Source organism: Chlamydotis macqueenii, chromosome 5 (genome assembly GCF_036417535.1).
Source record: "Chlamydotis macqueenii isolate bChlMac1 chromosome 5, bChlMac1.mat, whole genome shotgun sequence".
Taxonomy (NCBI): domain Eukaryota; kingdom Metazoa; phylum Chordata; class Aves; order Otidiformes; family Otididae; genus Chlamydotis; species Chlamydotis macqueenii.
Window position 1 is genome coordinate 49,294,548 of NC_141560.1, and position 25,881 is coordinate 49,320,428.

Consider the following 25,881-nt stretch of genomic DNA (forward strand, 5'->3'; position numbering starts at 1 on the left):
GTCATCAGGTCCTGCACAGCTGGAACTGCACCCCAAGGAACAGCCCAGGGCAGCAGTTTTCCTGCCACCTTTCTGTCCTTTTCCCCTCCACAGAGGAAAACTAGTCAGTACCTGTGGTTACCCAAAGGGTTTGTATTTCACTAATCAAATGTCTTGCAACTCGAGAAGTCAGAATTTTGAACAGCTTAATAAGGCTAGGATATAATTATTGGCTAGTGGCCTAATATACCATAAAATAAACCCGCTAACTGCTGGCTTACAAAATATCCTGGTATCTGCGTATGCAGAGGCAGAACACAGTTGTCAGAAGATGCAATTTCTTTGCTTCATCTACAGAAAGGGTAATTAGGACCAGCCCTAAGCAGGATGATATACTGACCTCTGCCCCTGCCCAGCACAGTTTCCACGTGCTGAAGAGAAACTTGGTAATTGTCTCCTAATAATACCCCGGGCAACATGCTTCAGACTGCTTAGTGCAGAGGCTGTTATTGCCAAAGGACACACAAAAGACATCTCCATCACGTGAAAAACATTGTGCAGAAATACAATTTTAGAACTGATGATGTGGCAAGGGTTTCACACATCCATGCAGGTAGACATGATGGCTGCATAGTCTTTCTCTGCTTTAATCAAACATTCCTTGTAAGATCTTCAAGAAAATACAGGAAAAACAGTCATCCTGGGTTGTTTGATGAAAATATTGCATTCTCATAAAACATACAATCCCTCTCTTAACTATGCTTACTGCTATAGACAGTATTCTCATGTGAGAGGTGGTATGGATTATGTTTATTTAAAACTGTTCAAGACAAAGGAATAACACAAGCTGATCATGGGGTCTGTTCTAGGTCCAGCCTGGTCTCCTCAGCATTTTTAGGAGACCCTCGTTCTTCCAGGCACCAAGGGTAGACCAAGACCCAGCTTGTCTGTCAGCACCCTGAAGGAAGGGCTGGGTCTTGCTGGGCGCTGCGCTCTCCCAAAAGCTGTTGGTTCAGTGAATGAAGAATAGTCAAGATCTTACTGGGTTGATCTTAAATGGGATCAAGTTGTCTGCTTCTAGGGGGAAGTTGAGTTAATCGCTAACTCCCAGGGTATCTGGGGAGCCTATGGGAGGCTGGCAGAGCAGACAAAGTCACACAGCAGTCAGCTGAGCCTGACTTAGAATTTGCAAGCAGAAAAAATGACCCCTGGCTCACCACTACTAAACACGACTATCCTGCTGAATACTTCTCTCCCACTAATAATGCCGGTCTTACTTTTTATCCAAGTTTATTTTTGGAAGCTTCTTTTACAGTTCAATGTGTTTTTAGCAATACTATTTCTAGTTACAATTTAGAGATAATATTTTCTTTTGTTCTGATTAATCTGTTAAATAAATATGCAAATATATCAAGTGCTTTATATAAAAATACATACACACAGCAAACAACCCCTCAATAATAAAAACAAGATTAATAAAAATATGTACTATATTACACATGAAATGGCCATCTAGTTTTGAAACTATAATGAAACTTAATTACACAAGAATCACATGACATGATCTAAAAATATTCAGCATGTATAAAATAATGGCATTGCCTCTGTAGAGAGAACTTGAGCATGTCCCTATTTAGAAATATAAAAAGAAGCTCACCAGTGTTGTCTATGCATTTATAGCTACTGAACATTAGATATATTAGGAAGGAGTCTGTGGATTTCCCCATCAAACATCTCAATAGGGAGATGAATTACATGCCACCGCCTTTTTCTTTTTTTAAAAGAAAAAATTAACCTTCAAGACAATAAAATACATCCTTTTGATTGAGACCTACATTCAATTAGGATTTAAAGAGAGGAATAATTCTTACTCTGGATTGCCATACTTAGTGAAATGAGTACATAACACCAGTTTAAACAGCCTTCAACAGATCATTTTGATTTATAATGACAAATAGAAAAGCTTGCTTAAAAACATTACAGGAATTAAACAAAAATCAATGCACAGAGTCAACAGACTTCCCACTACACAGTTCAGTATTAAAATACATGCAAGGACTGAGAAGTCTGACAGTGGACCACAAGTACTGATAGTGTAAATCACCTTCACCCCATTAGCTTCATCTCGTTTGAACACTTTTGGACCACGATCTGTGTTGCTGTTCATAGACTAAACGTGCTGACCTGCATAAAGTCAGAAAACATCCTACATGTACTTTAGAAATCACACTTCGTCTTGGGACCTTTTGCCCAGGCATAAATTGTCCCTGAGGAGATCTGCCGGCAGATACCAGGGCACTGAGCAACTCGATGAAACACACGGGAAACTGCTGGAGGGCTGTGACTGAGAAATACAATCAACAGTCTTGTGCTTTATGTTCCAGTAAAGATCAGTGCCAGCTACTGTTAGTATCTAGCCAGCTGAATGCTCATCCTCTAGATTGCTTCAGATGGAGAACATAAACCAGCATGCTTTAGCAGAAGAGTTTCAAAGACAGGTGCTATGGCCAGTGAACAGGGACACTTGAACAACCCTGCTACAGGACATTCCCCATCCCACAACTGATGCAGACCATTTCTTGCAATTACCTTAGACCGGTTTTACTTGCCCTTTTTTGAGGCAGCCCAATTAGAAGTTATAATTCTCCCTCCATTCCAGTACACGTTCTTAAAAATGGCACAGACCACTGGTAGTAAATAATTTTCTTTCTGACAATTCATATCAATATAATGCACAGCATCATAGCTTGATACAAATATTTTACATAACAGACACATAAGGACAAAACAAAAGCATATAACAATACAGCTGCAGCTACTTTACTATGTTTCATGGCTGAGACAGTTTCCTTTAATTTTCTTTGATCTTTTCTGTAGAATTTGAACTTCTGGTACCCATAAGCAAGCAATGTTTCTTTTGGTATTTTTAAAAAGCAGAGGGAAAAACATGGATGAAATAGAATTCAGAGGAAGTGAGAAAGGCAACTTTTAAAATATCAGCAAACTGGTGTAAGATAATAGTTACAGGGGAAACAAGTTTTACTAGGCTCAGCAGCTCTTAAGTAAAACGGAGCAGAAGAAGATATTCTTCAGGAATAAAATACTGTCACCTTCCCTAATGATCTCCAATTGCTTGATTTGTGCATGTGTTATAGAGCTGGGGTCATTCTGTTTTATTCATTATCCTAACTAACAGGCTCATTAAAAACATGCACAAACTGTGACCAAGGAAAGAGGGAGGGAGAAGAGCAATGAACACCTCAAAAACTCAAGGATAACTGTGCGGATTGTTAGGATAATAAAACACAGACGTTTATTATTTATCAGCTCATGTTTTCATCTCTTTATTCCCCCTCGCAAGAAGACTTGCTGTATGCTCATAGACATTTAAAAATAGAGATAAATAAATTTATCCTTCTGGGTTTCCCTCATTGCAGATCAAACCATAAATCATTATAAAATGTCACTTTTTGTTTATATTTGCAGACTCTGAATGCATCTACTGCTCTTCCTGGCTGGAAGGCATTTCTGAAAGATTCTGATGTTTTAGACATTGTATAGGAGGCCTTTTTGGTTTAAACTTGATTTTTGTTCTTGACATTTGTTCCTCACTTACTCTTGTACCATGGCAAGTTTAGTACCTTAAACGACTGTAAGATGAAGTGACTGGATACTTCTGTAGCTCCGCACAGCGAAGACCCTCCATCTGGGGAACAATGATGTAAACTTGTATTCCTCCTAACACCCAGGACACAATGAGTGTCCTCTGTTTAGGAACTGGGAACTGAAAACATTACACAACTCTTGGGGGCTTATTTCAGAAAGCAAATGACAATTTTGTAACTCAGACATCATTTTAAAGTGATTAAAAATGAATAAAACTTATGTTAAATTATGTTCAAAAGACATCAGTAGCACAGTGCATCTGTGAATTCCTGTCCAAGTTCCATGTGATTTTGATTTCCCCAGCTCTAATCTACTTGGCAACTTGGTACTGCTACACTCCAGTCTTCATGTCAAGCTCCTGATGATTTTGCGTTTCATTAACGGTCAGGAATTCGTCACATGCTCCTGTTCGGTCACTTGACTGTTCTTTATGAACCAAGTGCACCATTTCTTGCGATTTGCTGGCATCTCCATTTAATCCACTCGTCTTCCTGTCTTCCACTGCCCCTTTGCCATTGTTAATCACTAGCTTTTTCTTCTGCCCACATCTAGAAAGATATAAAAGGAAAATAAGTACTATAAATGAAGACTAACATAAATAAGCAAAAAAAAAAAAGTCAATATTTAGGAAAAGGTGCTTGGAAAGTGCAGAGGAAATGAAGTTTGTGTCTGTCAGTGCAGACTTATACAATGCAAAGTGCAAAGTTTCTCCATATTGCATGTTTTATTTTTGAAAGCATCCACCACTATATGCATAAAATTTGTACCTATAATTACTACAGATAGGAATAACATTAGTTACTGAAAGCTAGAAAAGATTTTCTAACATTTGGATATATCCACACGTATGAACTTTGTATATATCTCACCTTAAGGACAAGGTCATTCTAAATCCAAACTTGGCACCACACCTTTGAAAATGCTGAAGTTCTTGAGATAGCAGAAAATTTGGATGAAGCTCTCACCTCATTACAGAAGATAACTTTTTCCTTCTTTATATTAGCATGTCAGGCCTAGAAGCCTGCCAACAGCAAGGAAATACAGAGAACTACTCTTGCTACTATGAACAGCATAGCTCCTTATGAATTTAATGTAGGAAATAGCTACTGTGCTTTTAAAGCTACGCTCACTGCAGTGCTGCCAAAGGAACTCTGTACGGAGCTCTGAATGAACACACACACACACACACACACACACACACACACACACTCTTTTAAAAAGTCACCAGTCCAAAACTGATGCATGCTGCTCAATGTGGGCTGGGTATTTTTCAGGGCAGCAAAAAAGTGCCAGTTACATAGCTAGCAGATTTGCCCCAGGCTGTTCTCTGGCTACACGGTGCCTGCATAAACTGAGTATACAAAGCACAGCTCTCTTAAGAGGGACAATGTCTCTGTGAAGTTGTACTTTAAAGTGCTTTCTTCTTAAATGAAGCATATTTTGCCTGGATGACTAATTTAACAGTTCACTTATACTATATATAGTATATATACTTCTGAAATATTACTTTATTTATGCTTATTGACTGATAGGTGAGGGTCATTTTATCCAAAGTAGTTCAGTTCACTGTGCTCACGTTGCACGCAGCCTTGGGCATGATTCTGGCTCTGCAGCCATGAAATGTCAGAAGAGGCCAGCGAGGAGCTGTGGAGCTGCACAGCCTCTCAAAAGAGCAGCCCAGAGTGTCTTTCCTGACATGATGGTCAGGCTGGGCAGCATCTTTTGCTGGACTCTGGAAGGAGATCCTAACACTTTTTACAGTAGGCACCAGACAGAGGCAGTCATCTTTGCAACAAGAGGAATAACTAACTAACTAAATAGGAACACACTGAACCTTGGACATTTGGGGTTTTGCTTAAGACAACTTACGACAACATCTTATTTTTTTTTTTTTAAAAAAAGGAACTACTATAGCCAAGCCATTCATTATTAACTGAGAAGGCTCAATTGCTTGTTTGAAATGGTGACCTCCTAACTAGAAAGGCTAAATCTATTCATTTATGAACCAAGAAGGCCTTGAAACTAAGGCCTACACTTCATCAGGCCTTTTCAGACAACTCGAATGAGACTGAAACTGGAGATGCTGCAGTTAGTATTAATTTTAAAAATGGTGTAACTGACAGATATTACACAAGTAAAAACACAGATCATTCTCACTTTTAAAGTAAATTAATGCTTGAAACGTTCTCAGCTATCCAGTTCTCTCACAGCATGGCTGCAGTGTTAGTTTCGGGTTAGCTGGCAGTCACGTGCAGTACGCTGACTGCACAGCAGCTGCCTCTCTATCATCATAATTTGCAGCATATTAACGCTTATCAGCATAGATAAAGACAGGATTCTTGACTTATTCATGTTATCATTTGTATCCTGCTAAAGTGAAAGAAAACATTCCAGTTTTTCCAAGCATACCAGAGTACATCCCTGCTTCTAAAAGTTTTCCTCACAGTGATTAACATGTTACTAGGATCTAATCCATGCATTCGTACACGTACATGCACCCACATGCACTTTCTCTTTGCAACTCACTCCTAGCTGCATGGAATCTCTAAGTAAAAGATATGTTTTCCATTAATGGTATCTAGGGCATAATTTACAGCTCTGAAATGGTTTCATTTTTTGTCAGATGCAATCTATAATTAGCCGTAGTGGTCCTGTTTGTCTGTTCCCATGGCGACTCTGGGTTGAAAGGGAGAAAAATGGCAGTCTCTACTTTTAAAGGCGTAACAGAGCAACATATAAATCAGTAAGCCATGCCGTTCAGGCTGTGTAACTCCAGAATCACTTCACAGAAAGACAGTTTTGGAGTTTTCTGTCTCACCATGTGCTTGACAGCTTTTTTATTTCAACAGGTCTCTAATAATACTATCAGAGCAGCATTGGTCTTGTGGATACAGTCATAGGGCAAATATATCCCATGGCATCTCACTACTGACTTCAGGTAAACTGTATCAGTTTGCTCTGTCTGACAACTTGGCATTTAGTTTGCACTATTTTGTCTCATAGAAGCCTTCCACATTTTGGGCAGGCAATGCCTGGGCTGCTCCCTCACCGTGCTGGCAGTGCTTTATTTTGGCACCCCTGCCACGCTTTGGAGGACCTTGACACCGTTTCACAGAAGCATTAACATGTGCTTTCTTGCAACCAGCAGACTAGGAATAAATTTGCTCACTACTTCCTGAACAAAAATCCCCACATATTTTATGGTTACTCTGATAAAAACAATGCAAATTCAACATTCCAGTAGAAAATATGTACCCTGTTAAAAAGTTCAACTTTAACATTCAAGTAGCAAAAAGTTGTTTAAGACAATTGAGAAGTAACCTCAGAACAGCCCCCAAAGAAAAGAAAGAGTTAGGAACATTATAGCCTATCCTTTAGGCTAGACTTTTTCAAATTTCCTTTTGCACAGATCACTGCAACTTTCTATTCCTCAGCTTCTTAATCTGTAAAGTGGAGCAAATAAAGCTATTGAGTGCTCTGATAACAACGTTAGAGTATATCCCTGTAACAAATTAATCCTGTGACAGCGATTGTCCAGTACAGCCCTTCACACTGTGCACAGACAAGGCTGTTAATGGTGGGGGATTATACACAGGTCATCCTGTGGGTGCTACTGTCCACATCCATCTCACATCGTTTTCACTCTCAGTGGACAGGATTTTCCTATTAATAAGTAATAGGTAGAGAACAATTAATTCTCTGTGGTCCATATACAGTTTGTTTCCACCTGCAAGTAAAGACCAAATGGCATACACAGCTACTGACTTCACGTGGTTCCACGTGAGCGTAAATGCTGATGTGTGACCTGTGCAGGACACGGTGACCTGGGCCCTCACACTCCAACTCACAGAGCTTCACAGAGGAAGCTCTTTCCTTGTGTTACACTACTCTGCCCCCACCCAAAGCTTCAAAGCCTCTCAGTGCAGAAAACAGCAAGGCAGTGTGTTTTGAAAAAGTAAAGGGGCTACCTTACCTTCTCCGACTGTTAACTGCAACGCACACCGCAAGAATCAACGCAAGTGCCACAAGAGCGGCAACTATGACCAGCCATTCTGTAGGGAGAGTTGAGGGAGAGGAGAAGAGCGTATTAACATATCTCACGTAGTTTTGCCGTTTTGCAGAGCTGCAAGAACACAAGCTGTTTTATATTCTTTAAACTGTCAGACTTTTTTCCTACCTTGCATGAATGTTTGTTTGTTTTACAATGTGCTTCTGTGCAAATTGAATACATTTTATTCATCCAGCTATACTCAGGCCAACTCAGATGAAATACCTCGTCGCTGTTAGCACCTACAAGCACTGTGCTTTGGTGGGCACAGGTGAAGAGGAGTTGTATCGCTGGTTTACTCCAAGAGCAAAAGAAATGGATTAGCAATGATATGCCTGCATCCCAGGCACAAAAGCAGGTTGACTTTCAGTTGGAGTGAAATGTTCATTTTTTCATTTAAAATATTACTTTAAGAGGTATTTTGGGGGCAAACTCTAAAAAAAAAAAAAAACACTAGAAAATGGAAGGGACCCTAAGAAGTCATATGAGCTATATTTCACTCCAGTGAACAGGGTCAATAAGAAGATGGCTGAGGAATATTCCATTTGCTCTTAACATTTTTAGTAAAGGAGATTTCACAACCTTCCCAGTAGCCTATTCTTCATGCTGTACTGCCATAATATACAGAGATCCTTTCCTAAGAGGTAACTCCTTTATTTTATTTGTTTGAAACAAGTCTCCCTTGTTTAACAAGTCTCCTTTGTTTCACTTGAAACAAATTACTTCTTCTAATTAGTTAATTATTACTCCATGGGGAAAAACTGATAAGCATTCTTTTTGTAGCATACTCTTATCTCTCTTCAGTTTTCTCTGAAAATGATGAGTTCTTCACAAGGTGGTTCAAAGGTTACCTTTCCGAATTTTTTTTTGTGCTCTTCTGCACTTTTTTTTTCTAAGTGATCAATGCAATGCCTTGAACTGAACACAGAGCTTCAGCTCTGGACATGCTAGGCGTAAGTAGAGTGGGATAATTACTTTCTCTGTTTTAAAAATGACTTTACTGTTAATATGTTCCACAATATATTTGCATTCTTTTGCAATTGTGTCACAGTGTTGGCTTCTTTTTATTCCATAAGCCCTATTCTGCAACACTTGTCTCAGCTATTATCTTCACCAAACACTTCATGGATACTTTGCATATATCTTTATTGAATTTTGCCTGATTTCATATCAATTTATAAAGGTTATTTGGATCTTAATCCCATTTTCCAAACACATGATTTCTCTCATCTTGATATTGCTGGAAAATGACATGAGTTACAATGTGCTGCATTTTTCAGACTCCTAATGAAAATGCTGCATATTATCTGATTCGGAATAAAGCCTGAACAACTGTACTTGACCTACATTTTCATCTCTTACTTCCATTCATATTAATATAATTTTGTGCTTAAGTTGTTAAAACATAATACTTAAAAAACCTACCTGGTACGTGGGGTGACCTTGGTTGTGAAAATATTGTTGTTGTGGTCTCTGCAGGGAAAGTAGTGGATTCATGGTGTCCCTTGCGTGGTCCTTGATTACCATGCGTACGGGAGGTAGATTCTAAAGAACAAAACTACTTGTTAGGCCAAATATGCTTAGTGAATATTTAATAGTGAGGTACAAAGACTATGACTTTCCCAATTAAAATAACATATTCTAGAAAGTTCATGCTGAGGTCATTAAAAAGTATTTATACTGAAAATTCTTCAATAGACTATAATCATCATACTCATCTAAACTCTGGCTAGTATTTTGAATAACAAATCTCATGGTTTTCCCCTCTTGTCTCTCTTATATGTTTCAGTTTTGATTATGCTCTATTTTCGTGAATGAAAATGCAATTGTAATTGCCTAGAAATTTTCTGGAGAAAATGTAAAGACATGTGAATGTTGGCAACTTTTTAAAGAGGTTTTTGTCATACAAGTCAAATATCTTGTCTGTTCCATGGGGAAAAGAGAGTAAGAAAAGAAGAGAGAGAGAAAAAAAAAAAAACTTTACTTTTTTATTTAAACCTAAAATGACCAATATGAAGAAATTTTGAAACTTTTAATTTTATTTCTACACAGGATAAAACTGAATTTCTAAAACTCTAATGCTTTCATAAAATACAAGGACAGTTCTTTGAATGGTTTTAAATTTGATAGCAACGTATAGAGTGGGACTTCAAAAATTCAACATATTTTTCCTAATAGAAAAAAAACGCTCTCTGTAAACTTAGAGGTGGATCCCTTTTGTTCCTTTTAAAAAGTTGTGTATATTGGTTCTAAGACAGTATTAGATCTTAAATCAGAATGCATACTTCCAGTCTCAAGTGTTTGTTGTGCTGGCCACACTGTTTGAACTTTTATGCAATTATGTTTCTGGCCCACACTGTTTCCATATGGGTATCTCAAGTCTAAAATTATCAGCAGACGAGATACAGGGATTTCATTTCACACTGCTACTTCATTATCACAACAGAAAAGATATTACAGATCTCCACCTCTCTGAATTCTTCCAGACTCTACTAGAGCAAATTAAGCACTTACTCTAATCAGCTGTAAAGTTATTTTTTGTTTTCTTTAACAGAGGTTGCACTTCATTTCTAGCCAGCATTTCTGATCTCATTTCCTAATAGCAGCTGGCAAATACAAAACTGAGAAGCATGTTTTTTTCCCCTCTGTTAAGTTTAGCCAGCAAGTAGCTCATTAATCTTCCAGATGTTTTCATTATTGTTATTAACAAGAAACTTATTGACTGGTGAGTTGTTTTGTGCTATCTCACCACAAAGGAGAGCACTAATTCAGCAGCTAAGGGTCCTGATCTAGCCTCCAAGAAAGTCAACCAAAAGGAACATACTCACTTGTCTACCCCACATCTCAGCAAGTTTTTTTTTTTTAAGGAGCTTTATATCATCCTTGAGAAGTGCCAGAGGTTTTCCACCACAAAGCCCCTTAGAAAGGCAAGCAGACATTTATCAAAATTTGTCTGCTTAGAGAACTGCTACATTCACTTTTCCCTTCTCTGAGCACTGAGAAGAAGCAGGATGAAGTCAGGGCCCCTGCTCTTCTGCCTCTGGGGAGGTGCTTGCAAGTAGCAGGGAGGGATCCTCAAAAGCTCTCTGCATTTCATTTTGATGACATGCTACATTTTTTTCTTTTTGGCATTTATTTTTTTAGTTCCTTCAGTGGATTGATTTGTTATTCCATGGACACTTGGCAAACAGATCAATCATTACTGTGATTTCACACCACAGTTTAAACACTTCTTTAAAGAAAAAGCAAGTGAAAGAAAGTAGTATAGTACATCGAGCCATCCATTTGTTCAGAGAAATCCTTTAACTATAGTGTGCCAATACATTCATGAACCTTTTCCATTCCATTACAGCTAGGGGGGGGGGGGGGGGGGGGGCGGAATGTTACAAATTAATTAACCCTTAAATAAATAAACTTTTTATGATGATGGTAGCATCCCAGTAATTCCCTTCTATTGTGTTTTTATAAAGCACCATGAGAAGATGAATGAAAAAAGTAAGAATTTTGGGAATATGGTCCTATAAGCCTTTGCCAGGGCACTGACAATGCAAAGATTCGGTGCAGATATTCACCTTGAAAATGAACTTCAAAGCAGTTCTTACAGGATTTACGTGCTCAAAACAGAAAGGTAGCAAACATTTTTTCATAGTGTGTATCTGCACATAAAATTAAGGAGGCAGTTTGGATTAATTAAGTGAACAGGGCACCGAAAGTCAAGAAATTTGTTTGTTGTAGTAGGAAACCATTATTAAAAATAGATTTATCTTTCCAATAAAATTCTATCAAATACATATTTTGTATTTATATTGCTGAGCTTATATAACAATACTAGTAACTCAGGTAATTTTGATAGGCTTGATTTTTCTGGGTTTATATAAAACTCTGGAAAAAAAAAAGTAGGCCAAATTCTACCTAACAATGTATGAATTAACATTAATTCATTACCTAATAACAGAATTATCTTTAAAGTGTTTGCTGTATAGTGCTTTAAAAATATAGACACATAATCTTGCTTATTTGCAAAGAATGTCCACAGAGCATTGGCCAAAATCTACCCTGGGATGGTTCCACTAACTTACAAGAAAGTGCATGAAAGTAGTATTGGGGTTGGTGTGCATGTGAAGCAGCATTTGGAAAAAAACTTTACTGTTAGGATTATTATTTGTATGGAAACTGCACTTGGGAATAAGGAAAAAGTCCCTTAATTTCCCGTACTATTGGCATGTGACCACATACACAAAAAAAAGAAAGGCTATATGTAGCGCAATAAGTAAACACTGTTACTGTTAACTGTAATAAATCTAACAGAAGAATAACCCTTTAAAAAAAAAAGTAGTTCACAAATGAAATGTCAGTTACAGCCCAGTAACACAGATATAATTAATCACTGGCAAGATACCAACAGTAAGTACACCTAGAAAAAAAAGGTTGCGTGGAGAATAACCTTTCTTTGGATGCATATTCAGCTAATGTAGAGGGAATATGGGGAATAAACTGGCAGACAGTTAAGGGTTACATAGTTATCATTTCTGCCCGTCAAAAAAGAAAGACAAAATGCTATCATGTATGGATGTGTATGAGGAGAAAGTTTACACTTGTTCACTTAAATTGCTGTGTTACCACATACAGATAACAGATTGTAAAAAAAAGTTACGTGCAAAACAATATTTTCAGCCTTTTAGCAAATGTCGTCTGCTTTGCACGGGAAGAGATTCCCTTTAATAACATCTTATAAGCAGGTTATAAACAATAATAAGAACCAAAAATGAAATACTAATATGACAATAATTTACAACTATGGTTAGTACACATGTTTTTGGATGATCACCATTGTCCAAAACAATAACTGACTGATGGATAAATGAAAGTGCTTGTAATTCGTAGTTCTTACTAGTAGGAAGAGGCGTCTGCAATTGGTTAAGATGATCTTCAACGTCTGGAAAAACCCCAGGTATCCAATTGACATGGGAACCATCTGTGGTGTTTGCTTGTTCACTTTCACTTTCAGGCGGAGTGGCGGGTATTAGTGGCTCCCTGGTTGATTTCTCTTGGTTGACATCATCCACAGACTCTGTGACTGCCATGACGATGGCGCGGTCAGCTTTAAATGTGAGCACTCACAAAACCACCATCCACATTCTTTCCCTCTTCCCTGTACCACAGCAAGCCAGAAAGCACGTCCACCTTCCTCATTCCAAGCACAGAAGGAGAGAAGACATGAAGGCTCTCCTTCCTCTTCCACGCTGTCACTGGCTTCTGAGAGACCCTTAAGCACAACATACACCCTCACCATGTTGGAGGGAGACGCTGGCTACATATACAGATCCCAGTGACAGATGGAGCAGGAAGACCTTCAGAAGAAGAGACCACAGCAGCAACAACCTGACCCTGTGCCTCAGGACTGAGCTGCCACACTGCAGCCAGATCTGCAGTGGACTTGCCTGGCAATTCACCAGTGAGGAGGAGTATGGAATTGAAAACAGAATTTATGGGACGTAATTCTTCTATGATTGCCCTGCCCTCACCACCAGGATAGCGCTCCCCGGTGATGGTGCTGCTGCTGAGTCACAGGAGCATGCCATCTGATTAAACCACCCACAGCACCTCCACCACACCAATCACGGTACCAAGGCCTATCAAGCCTGATCCCACTGATGCGCAGGAAAGGAAGAGGGGGCTGGGATTCAGAAACACCAACGTGCGTGTCTTGCAGAACAGTCAGGAGGCCACCCAGAAACAAGCGTCAGCAAAGGACAGAAACCACCACCTGTACCAGCAAGAAGTCTCTTATGCCTTGTGCAGAAGGGAATTCCATCAACAGCACAGATCCCACCACATATCTTTTCAATGCAAGTCCACACCAAGAATGTAGACCGCCAGGATGAGAAGGATAGGTAAAGGACTTGATTTCAGAAGAAATAATGTCTCATTTCACATCGGGCGTGAGAAATGAGTATGATCCATTATTCTTACTGGTACTCATCAGAGAAGAGTCATCGCCAGCTTTGTCCGTACTGTCTGTGGTCCTGTGGAGGACCTCATCCCCAGGGACGTCTGTGGGATGCGTGATGCCTTCAGTGCCCTGTCCTGTTTCATTATCTGAAGGCAGAGGTGGCTGAGTTGGGTCTTCGTTGTGGGCACCATCAGGAGAGGCAACAGCTGTTACCATGATGTCAGGTGCCCACACTTCCTGGGTTAGATCTTCTGGTTTCAGAACATCAGTGGAAGCTGTGACTGTTGTGATGACGGCTAGTTAACTTCAAACATGTTTTAAAAACCCCACCTTACGTATTTTTCCCTCCTTATTTTATTTAACCAGCTCTACCTTTTTCTTTTTTAGCCTATGTATAATATACAGTGAAAGATAAAAAAACCAAAAGCAAACAAGATCTTTTGTATATGTCACATTATTTTTGGTTTGTCTGTTCCTTCACTAATACTCTGGTGATCACTTTAATAGGTGCTTATTCATTTCTTAAATTACAGTGTGGATTAAAACATGTAAAGACTTTCCAAAAAGTAGGTAGCAGCCACTTAGATATGACTATTTGAGACTGAAAATACCATCATTTTTTAAAATGTCTTTTTTAAGTTTATTTAGGTGTCTCTCTTTTTACATGAGATGATCATTAAAATGTGTGCTGGTCTGCCAAGAGAAGAGTTTGAAATTAATTCAAATGGAAAATAAAGGAATGAAACTATTGAATGAACATCCTTCACGCATCATTCTGGCAGTGCTAAGGATGCTGCTGATGCAAGAGTAAGGATGTCACAAAAGTATGCAAAGAACTAGGCATAGCTTAACTAAATGCACTTTCAGAATTTCCAAGTGCTCTAAAATATTAACTGAATAATAAAAGTTAATATTCATTCAAAATTACACCACTGAAAGTTAACATCACTAAGCAAAATGAGAAACCAAAGGATGCATTTCCAGACAACAGTAGCCTAATGACCTAATTTTGAAAATATCTAGTAATCACTATTTAGAAGGAAGAAAAAATAATATTTTCAAAGTAAAATGAGCATAAGGATTCCTGACATTACATAGGAATAAGATATTAGAGTCACTTGATTGAAAATATTTGAATAAATTGTGAAATTGTACTTCAGTTTTCATATTTGCAACCGATCTGTCAGATCTCATAAAGCTTAACAGGCTGATGACAATGAACTGTGAAGCTTTACAAGATCTCTTCCATATTTAGAAAACAGGAGTGCGGAGTAGAGAACTGAACTGGATTTTAATCCACACAGTCTTCTGCTTTTCATAGCTCTCTGGCAAATCCGAAGTGTTGTGGATTAAATAATCCTGATGAAAACGGATTTTGAAGAAGAAAAGGGAAAGCATAAATGCCATTTTTTCATTAGAATCTTTTTCTTACAAAATAAAAGAAAGATGCAAAAAATTTCAAAGCACTACAATGTAATAAAAATCCATTATTAAAGAATTAAAAACATTAGAATAAAAAAGTAATATTTTGATTTGGGATAATTTTGATTGGGTTACAGGCAGAGTTTAGGATCAAAGTTAGAAGCTTGTAGAACTACAGGAACAAACTGAAGTAAGTTATTTCAAAGTTTATAGCATTAAGAGAACCTGTGGCAACGCCAAGACTGGGAACCATCAGACACCCACTACACCCACAAAGTAATTGCTTTCTCAGTATCACCTTCTACTAAAAATAACCTGAAAAAAGCTGGGGGACATAAGAAACAGGGGATCCAGGGGAAAAAAAATCTTTACAGCAACTCTTGTTGGGATGTTCACATGCAAGAAAATCATAAAAACATTTCCAATGCAAGTTCACAACAAGAATGTAGAACTGCAGGATGAGAAGGATAGGTAAAGGACACGATTTCAGAAGAAATAATGTCTCATTTCACATCGGGCATGAGAAATGAGTATGATCCATCCATTATTCTTACTGGTACCTGTCAGAGAAGAGTCATCACCAGCTTTGTCCATACTGTCTGTGGTCCTGTGGAGGACCTCATCCCCAGGGACGTCTGTGGGATGCATGATGCCTTCAGTGCCCTGCTCTGGTTCATTATCTGAAGGCAGAGGTGGCTGAGTTGGGTCTTCGTTGTGGGCACCATCAGGAGAGGCAACAGCTGTTACCATGATGATTTAATCAGCTGTGAATTCCACATGTGTGCTGCCATCCCCCTCCCACTCCCACCATGTTCAAGTCTCCTTTGACTTTTAGCCACTGCTACCCTTTTCTCACCAGGAAACCTTCTGTCCTCCCATACGCCATCACTGCTCTCTCAATGTATGGATCAGACATTTTCACTTACTATTCTCATCCACTCTTTTACTTAATCCAACAGATTCCCAAGGACAGTGGACATGTGGAAAGGACATAGAGACAGCAGTAGGAGAACTCCCTGGCCTGTGTCTCAGGCTGGCCACAGATCCTCAGCTCCAGGGACACTGTCAAATGCCGCTACAGTGCAGTTTACATTACAGATATCAGTACTGACAGTAAAGAACCCTTTCTACAGACAATGATTCTGCTTTGTTGCGCAAGACTCTATGAGAGCTGACAAGTTACAGAAAAAAAAATGTTGTAATTCATAGTGCTTACTAGTAGGAAGAGGCGTCTGCAATTGGTTAAGATTATCTTCAACGTCTGGAAAAACCCCAGGTATCCAATTAACATGGGAACCATCTGTGGTGTTTGCTTGTTCACTTTCACTTTCAGGCGGAGTGGCGGGTATTAGTGGCTCCCTGGTTGATTTCTCTTGGTTGACATCATCCACAGACTCTGTGACTGCCATGACGATGGTGCGGTCAGCTTTAAATGTGAGCACTCACAAAACCACCATCCACATTCTTTCCCTCTTCCCTGTACCACAGCAAGCCAGAAAGCACGTCCACCTTCCTCATTCCAAGCACAGAAGGAGAGAAGACATGAAGGCTCTCCTTCCTCTTCCATGCTGTCACTGGCTTCTGAGAGACCCTTAAGCACAACATACACCCTCACCATGTTGGAGGGAGACGCTGGCTACATATACAGATCCCAGTGACAGATGGAGCAGGAAGACCTTCAGAAGAAGAGACCACAGCAGCAACAACCTGACCCTGTGCCTCAGGACTGAGCTGCCACACTGCAGCCAGATCTGCAGTGGACTTGCCTGGCAATTCACCAGTGAGGAGGAGTATGGAATTGAAAACAGAATTTATGGGACGTAATTCTTCTATGATTGCCCTGCCCTCACCACCAGGATAGCGCTCCCCGGTGATGGTGCTGCTGCTGAGTCACAGGAGCATGCCATCTGATTAAACCACCCACAGCACCTCCACCACACCAATCACGGTACCAAGGCCTATCAAGCCTGATCCCACTGATGCGCAGGAAAGGAAGAGGGGGCTGGGATTCAGAAACACCAACGTGCGTGTCTTGCAGAACAGTCAGGAGGCCACCCAGAAACAAGCGTCAGCAAAGGACAGAAACCACCACCTGTACCAGCAAGAAGTCTCTTATGCCTTGTGCAGAAGGGAATTCCATCAACAGCACAGATCCCACCACATATCTTTTCAATGCAGGTCCACACCAAGAATGTAGACCGCCAGGATGAGAAGGATAGGTAAAGGACTTGATTTCAGAAGAAATAATGTCTCATTTCACATCGGGCGTGAGAAATGAGTATGATCCATTATTCTTACTGGTACTCATCAGAGAAGAGTCATCGCCAGCTTTGTCCGTACTGTCTGTGGTCCTGTGGAGGACCTCATCCCCAGGGACATCTGTGGGATGCATGATGCCTTCAGTGCCCTGTCCTGTTTCATTATCTGAAGGCAGAGGTGGCTGAGTTGGGTCTTCGTTGTGGGCACCATCAGGAGAGGCAACAGCTGTTACCATGATGATTTAATCAGCTGTGAATTCCACATGTGTGCTGCCATCCCCCTCCCACTCCCACCATGTTCAAGTCTCCTTTTGACTTTTAGCCACTGCTACCCTTTTCTCACCAGGAAACCTTCTGTCCTCCCATACGCCATCACTGCTCTCTCAATGTATGGATCAGACATTTTCACTTACTATTCTCATCCACTCTTTTACTTAATCCAACAGATTCCCAAGGACAGTGGACATGTGGAAAGGACATAGAGACAGCAGTAGGAGAACTCCCTGGCCTGTGTCTCAGGCTGGCCACAGATCCTCAGCTCCAGGGACACTGTCAAATGCCGCTACAGTGCAGTTTACATTACAGATATCAGTACTGACAGTAAAGAACCCTTTCTACAGACAATGATTCTGCTTTGTTGCTCAAGACTCTGTGAGGGCTGACAAGTTACAGAAAAAAAAATGTTGTAATTTGTTGTTCTGATCACAGCAGTCATAAGACTAGGCTTCCTCACAGAATTACCCTCACATTTTTGTCATTACTGAAGGATTTTACCTACTAGAATTACTTTGTGGTGTGGTGTTTACTGAACCCACCATCCACACTGCTCTTTTCCTTATCTGCAGAGTAGACTTTATAGTTTTTATTCTAATTGAATATTAAAGAAGAAAAGGAAACAAGCTTTTCTATTTATTTTCATTGTCATCAGCTTTCCAGCTTCATAACCTTAGCTGTCCTGCTTTTTAGGAATAGCTGGCTATTGCTATATAATGGCAGGAACAATAAGACAGTAGAGATACTGTCAGAGGAACACACAGCAACCATAAGAAATTTAACTAGTTGTTACAAAAAATAAAAAATAGGTTCTGAGCATTGTCTCTTTAAGAAAAGGTTAAAATTACATTTCCTCTTATTTCAGGAATAATCACGTGTTTCTCATATCATGTCTTTAGAACACTATTTTGATGGTATAAATGGTGTTATATGAGACTGTATAATGATGTTGTGTCATGCCAGTTTTGTAAATTCCTTTCTCTCATCATTCTACGGACCAGAGGAACAAATGTTTTGATAAAATCTATCACTCTTTCCCCAGGTGAATATTCACAGATGTCCTGGTTTTGGCTGGGATGGAGTTAACTTTTCTTCCTAGTAGTTGGTACTATGTTTTGGATTTAGTATGAGAATAATGTTGATAACACACTGATGTTTTGGTTGTTGCTAAGTAGTGTCTGCACTAAATCAAGGACTTTTCAGCTTCTCATGCCCTGTCAGCGAAAAGGATGGAGGTCCATAAGAAGCTGGGAGGGGGCACGGCCAGGACAGCTGACCCAAACTGGCCAAAGGGATACTGCATACCATATGATGTCACGCTCTGCATATAAACTGAGAGGAGGTAGCTGGGGGGATAGCTGCTGCTCAGGGACAGACCAAGCATTGGTTGGTTGGTGGTGAGCAATTGTTTTTCATTTGCATAATTTATCTTTCTTGGGTTTTATTAATCTATCTTTTTCTTATTTACCTTTTCACTGCAGTTTGTTATTATTATTATTTTATTTCAATTATTAAACTATTATTATCTTAACCCATGAGCTGTCTCTCTTTTACTCTTCTGATTCTCCCCCCTATCCCACTGGGAAGGGGAGGGATGAGTAAGCGGCTGTGTGGTGCTTAGTTGCCAGCTGGGGTTAAACCATGACAACAAGTGTATGTACAAATATACATAAGTATGAATTCAACCTTATGGTAAAGACAGTTTGGCAACACCAAATAATAGAAGTTACGTAATAAGCAAGACGCAGTTCCACAGTTATGTTTCACTAAGGAACAGAAAGCACTAAAAGGTGTTTTCGAAGGTAAAAAATCAATGTTTTACACAAAGCTAAAATGGAAAACTTCTATCTCAACACTATTCAGGCAGAGCACAGAGAAAATTAATCACTCTGTAATTTGTATCATTGTCAGAAGAGATCAGTAAGTTAATCCTTTCTACAAGTTCATGCAATATCTTTCCAAGACAGGCCACCTGAGAGACAGAAGTGATGAAACATACATCATTGACATTATTACTAGTACCTGTAGTGGAAGACTCTTTTTCATTATTATTCTCTCTGGAAGGAATAATTCTATCCATTATAGCAGGTTGTGTGGCATAATCCTCTCCCTTGTCCAAAGCTGGATACATCAATGGCTCTTGCGCCGAGTCGTTCTGTTTGGCCCCATGGTTGGAGGCCATAGCTGTTATGATGATGGTGAAGCAATTATGAACTCAGTATATAAAGATCCATTTCTCATATTATTCTCCTCTTCGGTTCTTGTCTCTATGACAGGCCTTGCTCACATGTCTACTACATTTAATGGCAAAGAGAAGTAAAGCAGATTTGCTTCTCATTCTGGTTTATGTTTGGAAAAGCTGCCTACTGTCACGAATAGGGCTGACTTCTTCCTTAAACCGAGCATATGCTTTTGAGAATCAAGATATCTCATTGTTTTTCAAAAGTATTTCCCTGAATCATGCTGTTGATTTTGTTTTAGTTGAATATCAAACCAATACCCACTGATGCAGAATTAAGAACAAGAAAGGCAGAAATTACTGCAAGAATATGACCCATCAGTGAGATTTTAATCACAGAATTTGAGTGTATTGACTATATCAAATTTTATCCCCTCAAAATTTCACTGTTTTGTTAGTTGCAGCATCTCTAGGAAAATAGACAAGGAAGTCTGACAGAGAGGAAGGCTAGCACATGGTGCAGATTTGTGAATAGCGCACACAATAAATAAGACTGCATTCAACTGGAGAATATTTGCTATTGCAGTTATTTAGAAAAATATTATATTGTCCATATCAACCAATCTGTAGCTTTTAGTGGACAGTCACAGAAAAGCAGTACCCAAATCTTACAAGTAGCATAACCCTCCTTAATGCCCCCCAAACCAATTAAAAAAACCAAAACCAACAACAAAATTGCCACAGCATGTTAAAATTTCAGTCGCAACTGGGCCAAATTATATTGCTACAGTAGTATAGTATAGTACAGTACAGTACCTATATGTATCAATACATTGTACTGCATCACCAGATTTTTAAAGGATGTTGATGAAACTTCTGGGGTTGATATCTTAGAGGAATGTGGGCTTAGGGACTGCTGAAGCAATAAGCTATACAAAACTTTTGCTAATAAGTTTACATTGAGTTGAAGGAATAGATCCATGTTATAGAGGATCTCAAATAATATTTATGACATGCTTGCCTTCAGTGGCCTGTATTGGATAGTCTGCAAGACCAGAGGATCACTGTGTTAAATTCACTGTTGGCAGTGCTTAGTACAGCACATCAGTCATTAACTAGTAAGCTTAGTACACTCACAGGAGCAGAAACTAATACATGGCAATTTTCAGTAACTAGCTTTGCAGTGTAATTTGATCTTTTAAATTTCTATTGCTTCGACCAATGGAAGAGAGAAGCCTCTCTTTTATTCTACACTATGCTTTGCTTTCTTCCCTTCATTACCAGTATTATCTTGTCATAATTCAAAAGTGGGTGAGTAGATATTTTAGATAGAAATTTTTAGATATAATTGCCATGTTAACAAAAACTGAAAAAAAAACCCAGGACCAATAATGACTTGCAAGGGGGAAGTGAACACAGCTTCCAGATATGTGGAAAAAACAACAGACATTATTGTTTTTCCATTTAAACATTCGCTGTTTCCTACAGATACAACCCTGGTAAGATAGCCTGTTAAAACCTTGTGACTTCATTATACAGAACACAAAACGGAGGAGACAGTCTACTTGGTCTTGACACGCAATCCAAATGTGAGAGAAAACAAACCTCCAGGAACAGGTCTGAAGAATAGAATAATTTTTTAAAAATACAATATAACATCAGAATTGCTCAGGTTTACTCACAGAAACTCTGTTATGACCTCAGAATGCAAAACTGTTAGTAAAAAAATCTTAAAACTAAACCTTTAGTAAACCCTGATACTTTACTAAAATGTGACCTGTAATATTACCTGTATAAGAAGATTCCTTTTCAATATCATTTTCACCTGCAACAGTAAATTCATGCTGTTCAATACTCCCAGTGGTATTTGCAGGATTTTGCTCCTGACTGATCCATCCGGAATGAACACTGTGTAATAGCGGATGTTGGGTTGGTCCTTGAAGTTTTTCACTTTCACTTGTAACTAGTGCTGATAAGATGATGATTGAATCAATAATGATCAAAATAGCCACACCAGTCATATTCTCATCTTCATAGTCTACACAACAAGGCTGCTTAGCTTTTGTGTTTTGGATTTTTCTTTTAATTGTTGCATTAGATGTGAAATGAAAGATGAAAGAAAACAGAAGTCCTTTGGAAACCCTATCACACAAAAGCATCACCAGGATCAGAAGAAGATTTAAGTGTACTAGAAAGTATCTCAGTGCCAATGGGAGAGAAAAGCTATAGGAGAAGCAGTGGAAGAACACATAGAAACAACAGCTGGCATCTCTAGTTCGTATTTATTAATACTAACTTAACTGTTGAGTCTGTGTATTCTGGGTTTTTAAAAGTGAAAAAGATTATTAACTTTTGCTTTTGAGTTAGTATCTCCGTTACACAATTACAAGACTGCCTCCAAAGAAATTGTTATTTCTTCAGGAACCGGATGAATGAAATAAGTAGGTTCATATATTCGACATTGAAAAGCATACTTGTTTTGAACTCAGTAATAATTAAAGCTCTTACTGATAAAATAAATTAATTGTTCACTCTCTAGTTTGCTGTTGTTTATATAGCAGAACATGCAGTCAGAAATCACTTGAAGTACCACCACCATAAGAGATTTTCTAATGAACACTAAAAGGCTTAGAAAAGATACACCAGAAAAAAAAGAATACCTATGATACTAAGACGAACATTAGAACTGTTTGAAATATATTTGCCTTAAGTATCAAAAGTTTCCATGAGTGACAGATTAAAGGTAAAGCAAAGGTCCTTAATCAAAGCATGCAAAGAATGAGACAGACCTGTTACCTATGCCATAAGTCACCAGCTACAGAAACCTATGCTATTTCCCAAAAAGAGCAAAACTGAAGTAATATTTATCTTCACATTCAGGCAATAAAATGTTCATAAAGAGGGCACTCATGCAAGTGTAATTCACTATTTTTGTAATTAAACTTAATATATACAGATTATCTTGTAAAAAAAAAAGTTAAAATTAACTAATGTATGAATCAATCAATCAAACTATACTTCAGAACTAAAATAAAGTTATCACAAAAATTATTTCTGGGTGATTATAGCACCTGTCCTGATGCCATTCATAACAGCTTTCACTATTCAAAACTATCTTGGAACCAGAAAGACATGTATCCAGCTATTGGAGGCAGATCATATAAATCCAAAGAACTACCACAGGATGTAGAAAATGCTTGTTTTTACAGAGGGATAAGAAAGCTTTCCACAAGTCCCAGTGAAATGTATTTCTTTCGAGTACAATCTAATTTTATGCAATTACAAGGCTGGCTCCCAATCCAGCTGTATACAGCTGTGCCTCCAGCTATTCCATTTTGCACCTCTCCTTAACAGGGTAAAGCTGTGCATTATAGCCAAAACATCCTAAAAATGAAGGTCATATCCAGCTATGCTTTTCAAAAAAATTTAACTGGGAACTGTTTAGGTACACAGCAAAAATAGCTGGAGAATGCACTCTGTAAGCCTTTGCATAAAGAAGTTTTTAGGCTTGAAGAATATGAGCACACTTTTAGTATCTCAGGTTGCTGCTGGCACTAACAGTGGTAGCAAAATGTTCACATTCATCTGCAGGTAGTATATTATCCTTTGTAGCACAGTTTCATGTATTTGAATCACTATTTCCCTTTCTTGTCTTTTGCTTCAGATTTTAAAATAGAAATTTTGAAGTGGAAAAAAGGGAATTATTTTTCTTACCAAGGTGGGTCACCAAATGTTACAATCTGCTCAGTTTTATTACACTACTGGCAGTGCAAGTTGAAAAGTCCCAGAGATGTGAGGAAAAGTGCCAAGTAATGAATATTAGATGCAAAATGGCAGATGAATGTTATAGATGCCACCTCCTAGGGCTCTAGTACACATAATATAGAGCTATTATACTGAACTGAGGCTAACGGTATGAGAATTACAACCAGCTAACGGTACGAGAATTACAACCAGCTGCACTGTAACAGTGTTCACTGAATTATGTCATAAATCAGAGTATTATCTAAAATGCTTAATTGCTTTACCCCTGCCAGCAGAGCTAGGATACTGCTCCTCTTCATCTGTATAGGCGGGGTTCCAGTGGTCTTGTGTGGAGGTTTCCAGAAGCGTTTCGTGTTGCGAGTCCACAGCTGTTAGGACAATGGAGGATTCAACGCTGCCCATGCTCTATATCTACCACTATTACTCTACTGTTAGTGTGTGCCATAAAGGTGGTGGAAAGTGGAAATTCATGCACAGCTTAACTGTGGTCTCTACTCTTCTTATCAAATCCCTTTACATGAAACCAGTCGTTCTTTTCTTTGCATTGGGCGGATGCAAAGTTTCCCAAGAAGAATACTTCTATTAGAAGTATAATGCAGAGCAGAAGTAGTGCAAAACCATTACAGCAGTTATAAACATTTAAACTCCAGGTTGAAGAATAATGCTGGACCTAAAGAATATGCTGGATGTCTGAATACATGTAAAACATGCTTACTAAGTACTCAACAAGTACTCAGATTCATGTTAGAATATCTACCACTGAGCTCAAAAGCTACGTTCAGAAAAAAAACGAACGCACCTTGACAGCCATCAGGAAGCCAATATTAGTCAAGAAAGCTATAATAAAATTGAATAGATAAAAGAAAATGTCCACAAGAGTATATGAGCAGAGACTGCATACATTTTCACCCATGGAGCATGCAGACAGCACTAGGCCACAGAAGGTAGTTGGAATGCAAGACGCCATGTGGAATAAGTCACAAATGCAGAGTCGCAAAGATAAATAAATTAACACCAGAAATACCCAAAACTTAGGCAAAAGAATAAAAAATGCCAAAGCAAGATGACTTGTTCATTTTATATTTTCTTCTAAAAATGAAGACCTCCACTATCTTCAGAAAAAAAAAATGCTTATAAACAGTGATTTATAAACACTACTAAGTAAGTGCACAGACAAAAGACACAATAAGATGTGCTTAAGTTAAACAAAATTACCACAAAAAAGTAATAGATTATTATATTTGTGCAAATAAGAGCATTAGAATATAGTCATTAATGGCAACATCTATACTGAAAAAAACCCCAGGGCTGAGCCCATTCTGTGATCTTAAGGCCAAGTACCAGACTGCGTGTTTTAGTGACATAAAGCGCTTGGCTTTGATCCTCATACGTGGTGGTTTTCTGGTTTTGAGACAAAATTATTTTAGGTATAGATGGCTTTTTTAGTCAAAAAAGAGCTATCAGATGATCACTGTGGGACTATTCATATCAGGAAAATGAAGCTATGTATTAAAATAGGTGAGTTGTGGTACTGGATCATGCCCAAATATCTGAGCTCACAAAACAAATGAGACAATGTTAGAAGAGTGCATGGGAAGAGTATGGAAGGTAGCAAATATGAAACTGTTTTGCTGACACTTCCCAAAGAAAAGGGCACTTGGGGCATGGCCTCCCCAGATTGTGCCTGAACATCTTCCACAGACAGGAAGTCTACTACTGTATAGATGTAGATTATAAATAACATGAACCAGAATTATTTTAACACTGTTTTCCCAAAAAGGAAAAAATAGAAAAAAAAGATAAGCATTTTCTTTTGGGAAAATCATGAGTGAACACGTGTATTCCAATAGGCATGAAACCAATAAATTATTTTTAAGTAGCAACAGAAAAGATAATAATATTGTCAATATGGACCTCATATGTTTTTTCCAATTGCAAAAGAGACATTTCTGAAGAAACAGCTCATCAGGAAAACATCCCACTATGACACAATATATGTGTGGCAAAAGAGGAGAAATATTGAGTAGGAGAGGAAAAAGAAGAAAGAAACCATCCAAAGAGAAAGGAAGTTCCTTACTAGTACTTGGAGCATACTCGTCCTTGGCCACACTCCTGTCCCAGCCTGGAAACACTGTTGGGTAAGTCGTCTCCTCAGAGGAGTCTTCGTCATCCGAACCATTGCCACTTGACGTCATATCTGCTGTGATGATGTTAAATCTGCCATGAAGCCCTAACTCACAAGGTCTTCTGCTGACAGCAGTTATGCTTTCCTGTATCCCCTACATGCAGCTTTATAATCACAGAGAAGAGTGTACAGCACTGTGCTTCCCACGGTCCA

General features: G+C 38.8%; 1 protein-coding gene across 1 annotated transcript in view; it reads right to left on the reverse strand.

Moving 5' to 3' along the window:
- Window positions 1–1,379: 1,379 nt before the first annotated feature.
- CD44 (CD44 molecule (IN blood group)) overlaps window positions 1,380–25,881 on the reverse strand; it is a 64,536-nt gene continuing 40,034 nt past the window's right edge. Inside the window, exons 7-16 of the mRNA XM_086749530.1 lie at window positions 21,568–21,741; window positions 19,622–19,783; window positions 17,367–17,552; window positions 16,285–16,470; window positions 15,581–15,808; window positions 13,667–13,942; window positions 12,585–12,770; window positions 9,119–9,238; window positions 7,619–7,697; window positions 1,380–4,193 (exon numbers count right to left, since the gene is read on the reverse strand). Coding sequence (XP_086605656.1) covers window positions 3,977–4,193; window positions 7,619–7,697; window positions 9,119–9,238; window positions 12,585–12,770; window positions 13,667–13,942; window positions 15,581–15,808; window positions 16,285–16,470; window positions 17,367–17,552; window positions 19,622–19,783; window positions 21,568–21,741 — 1,814 coding nt within the window. The 3' untranslated portion in view covers window positions 1,380–3,976. The remainder of the gene's footprint in view (window positions 4,194–7,618; window positions 7,698–9,118; window positions 9,239–12,584; window positions 12,771–13,666; window positions 13,943–15,580; window positions 15,809–16,284; window positions 16,471–17,366; window positions 17,553–19,621; window positions 19,784–21,567; window positions 21,742–25,881) is intronic.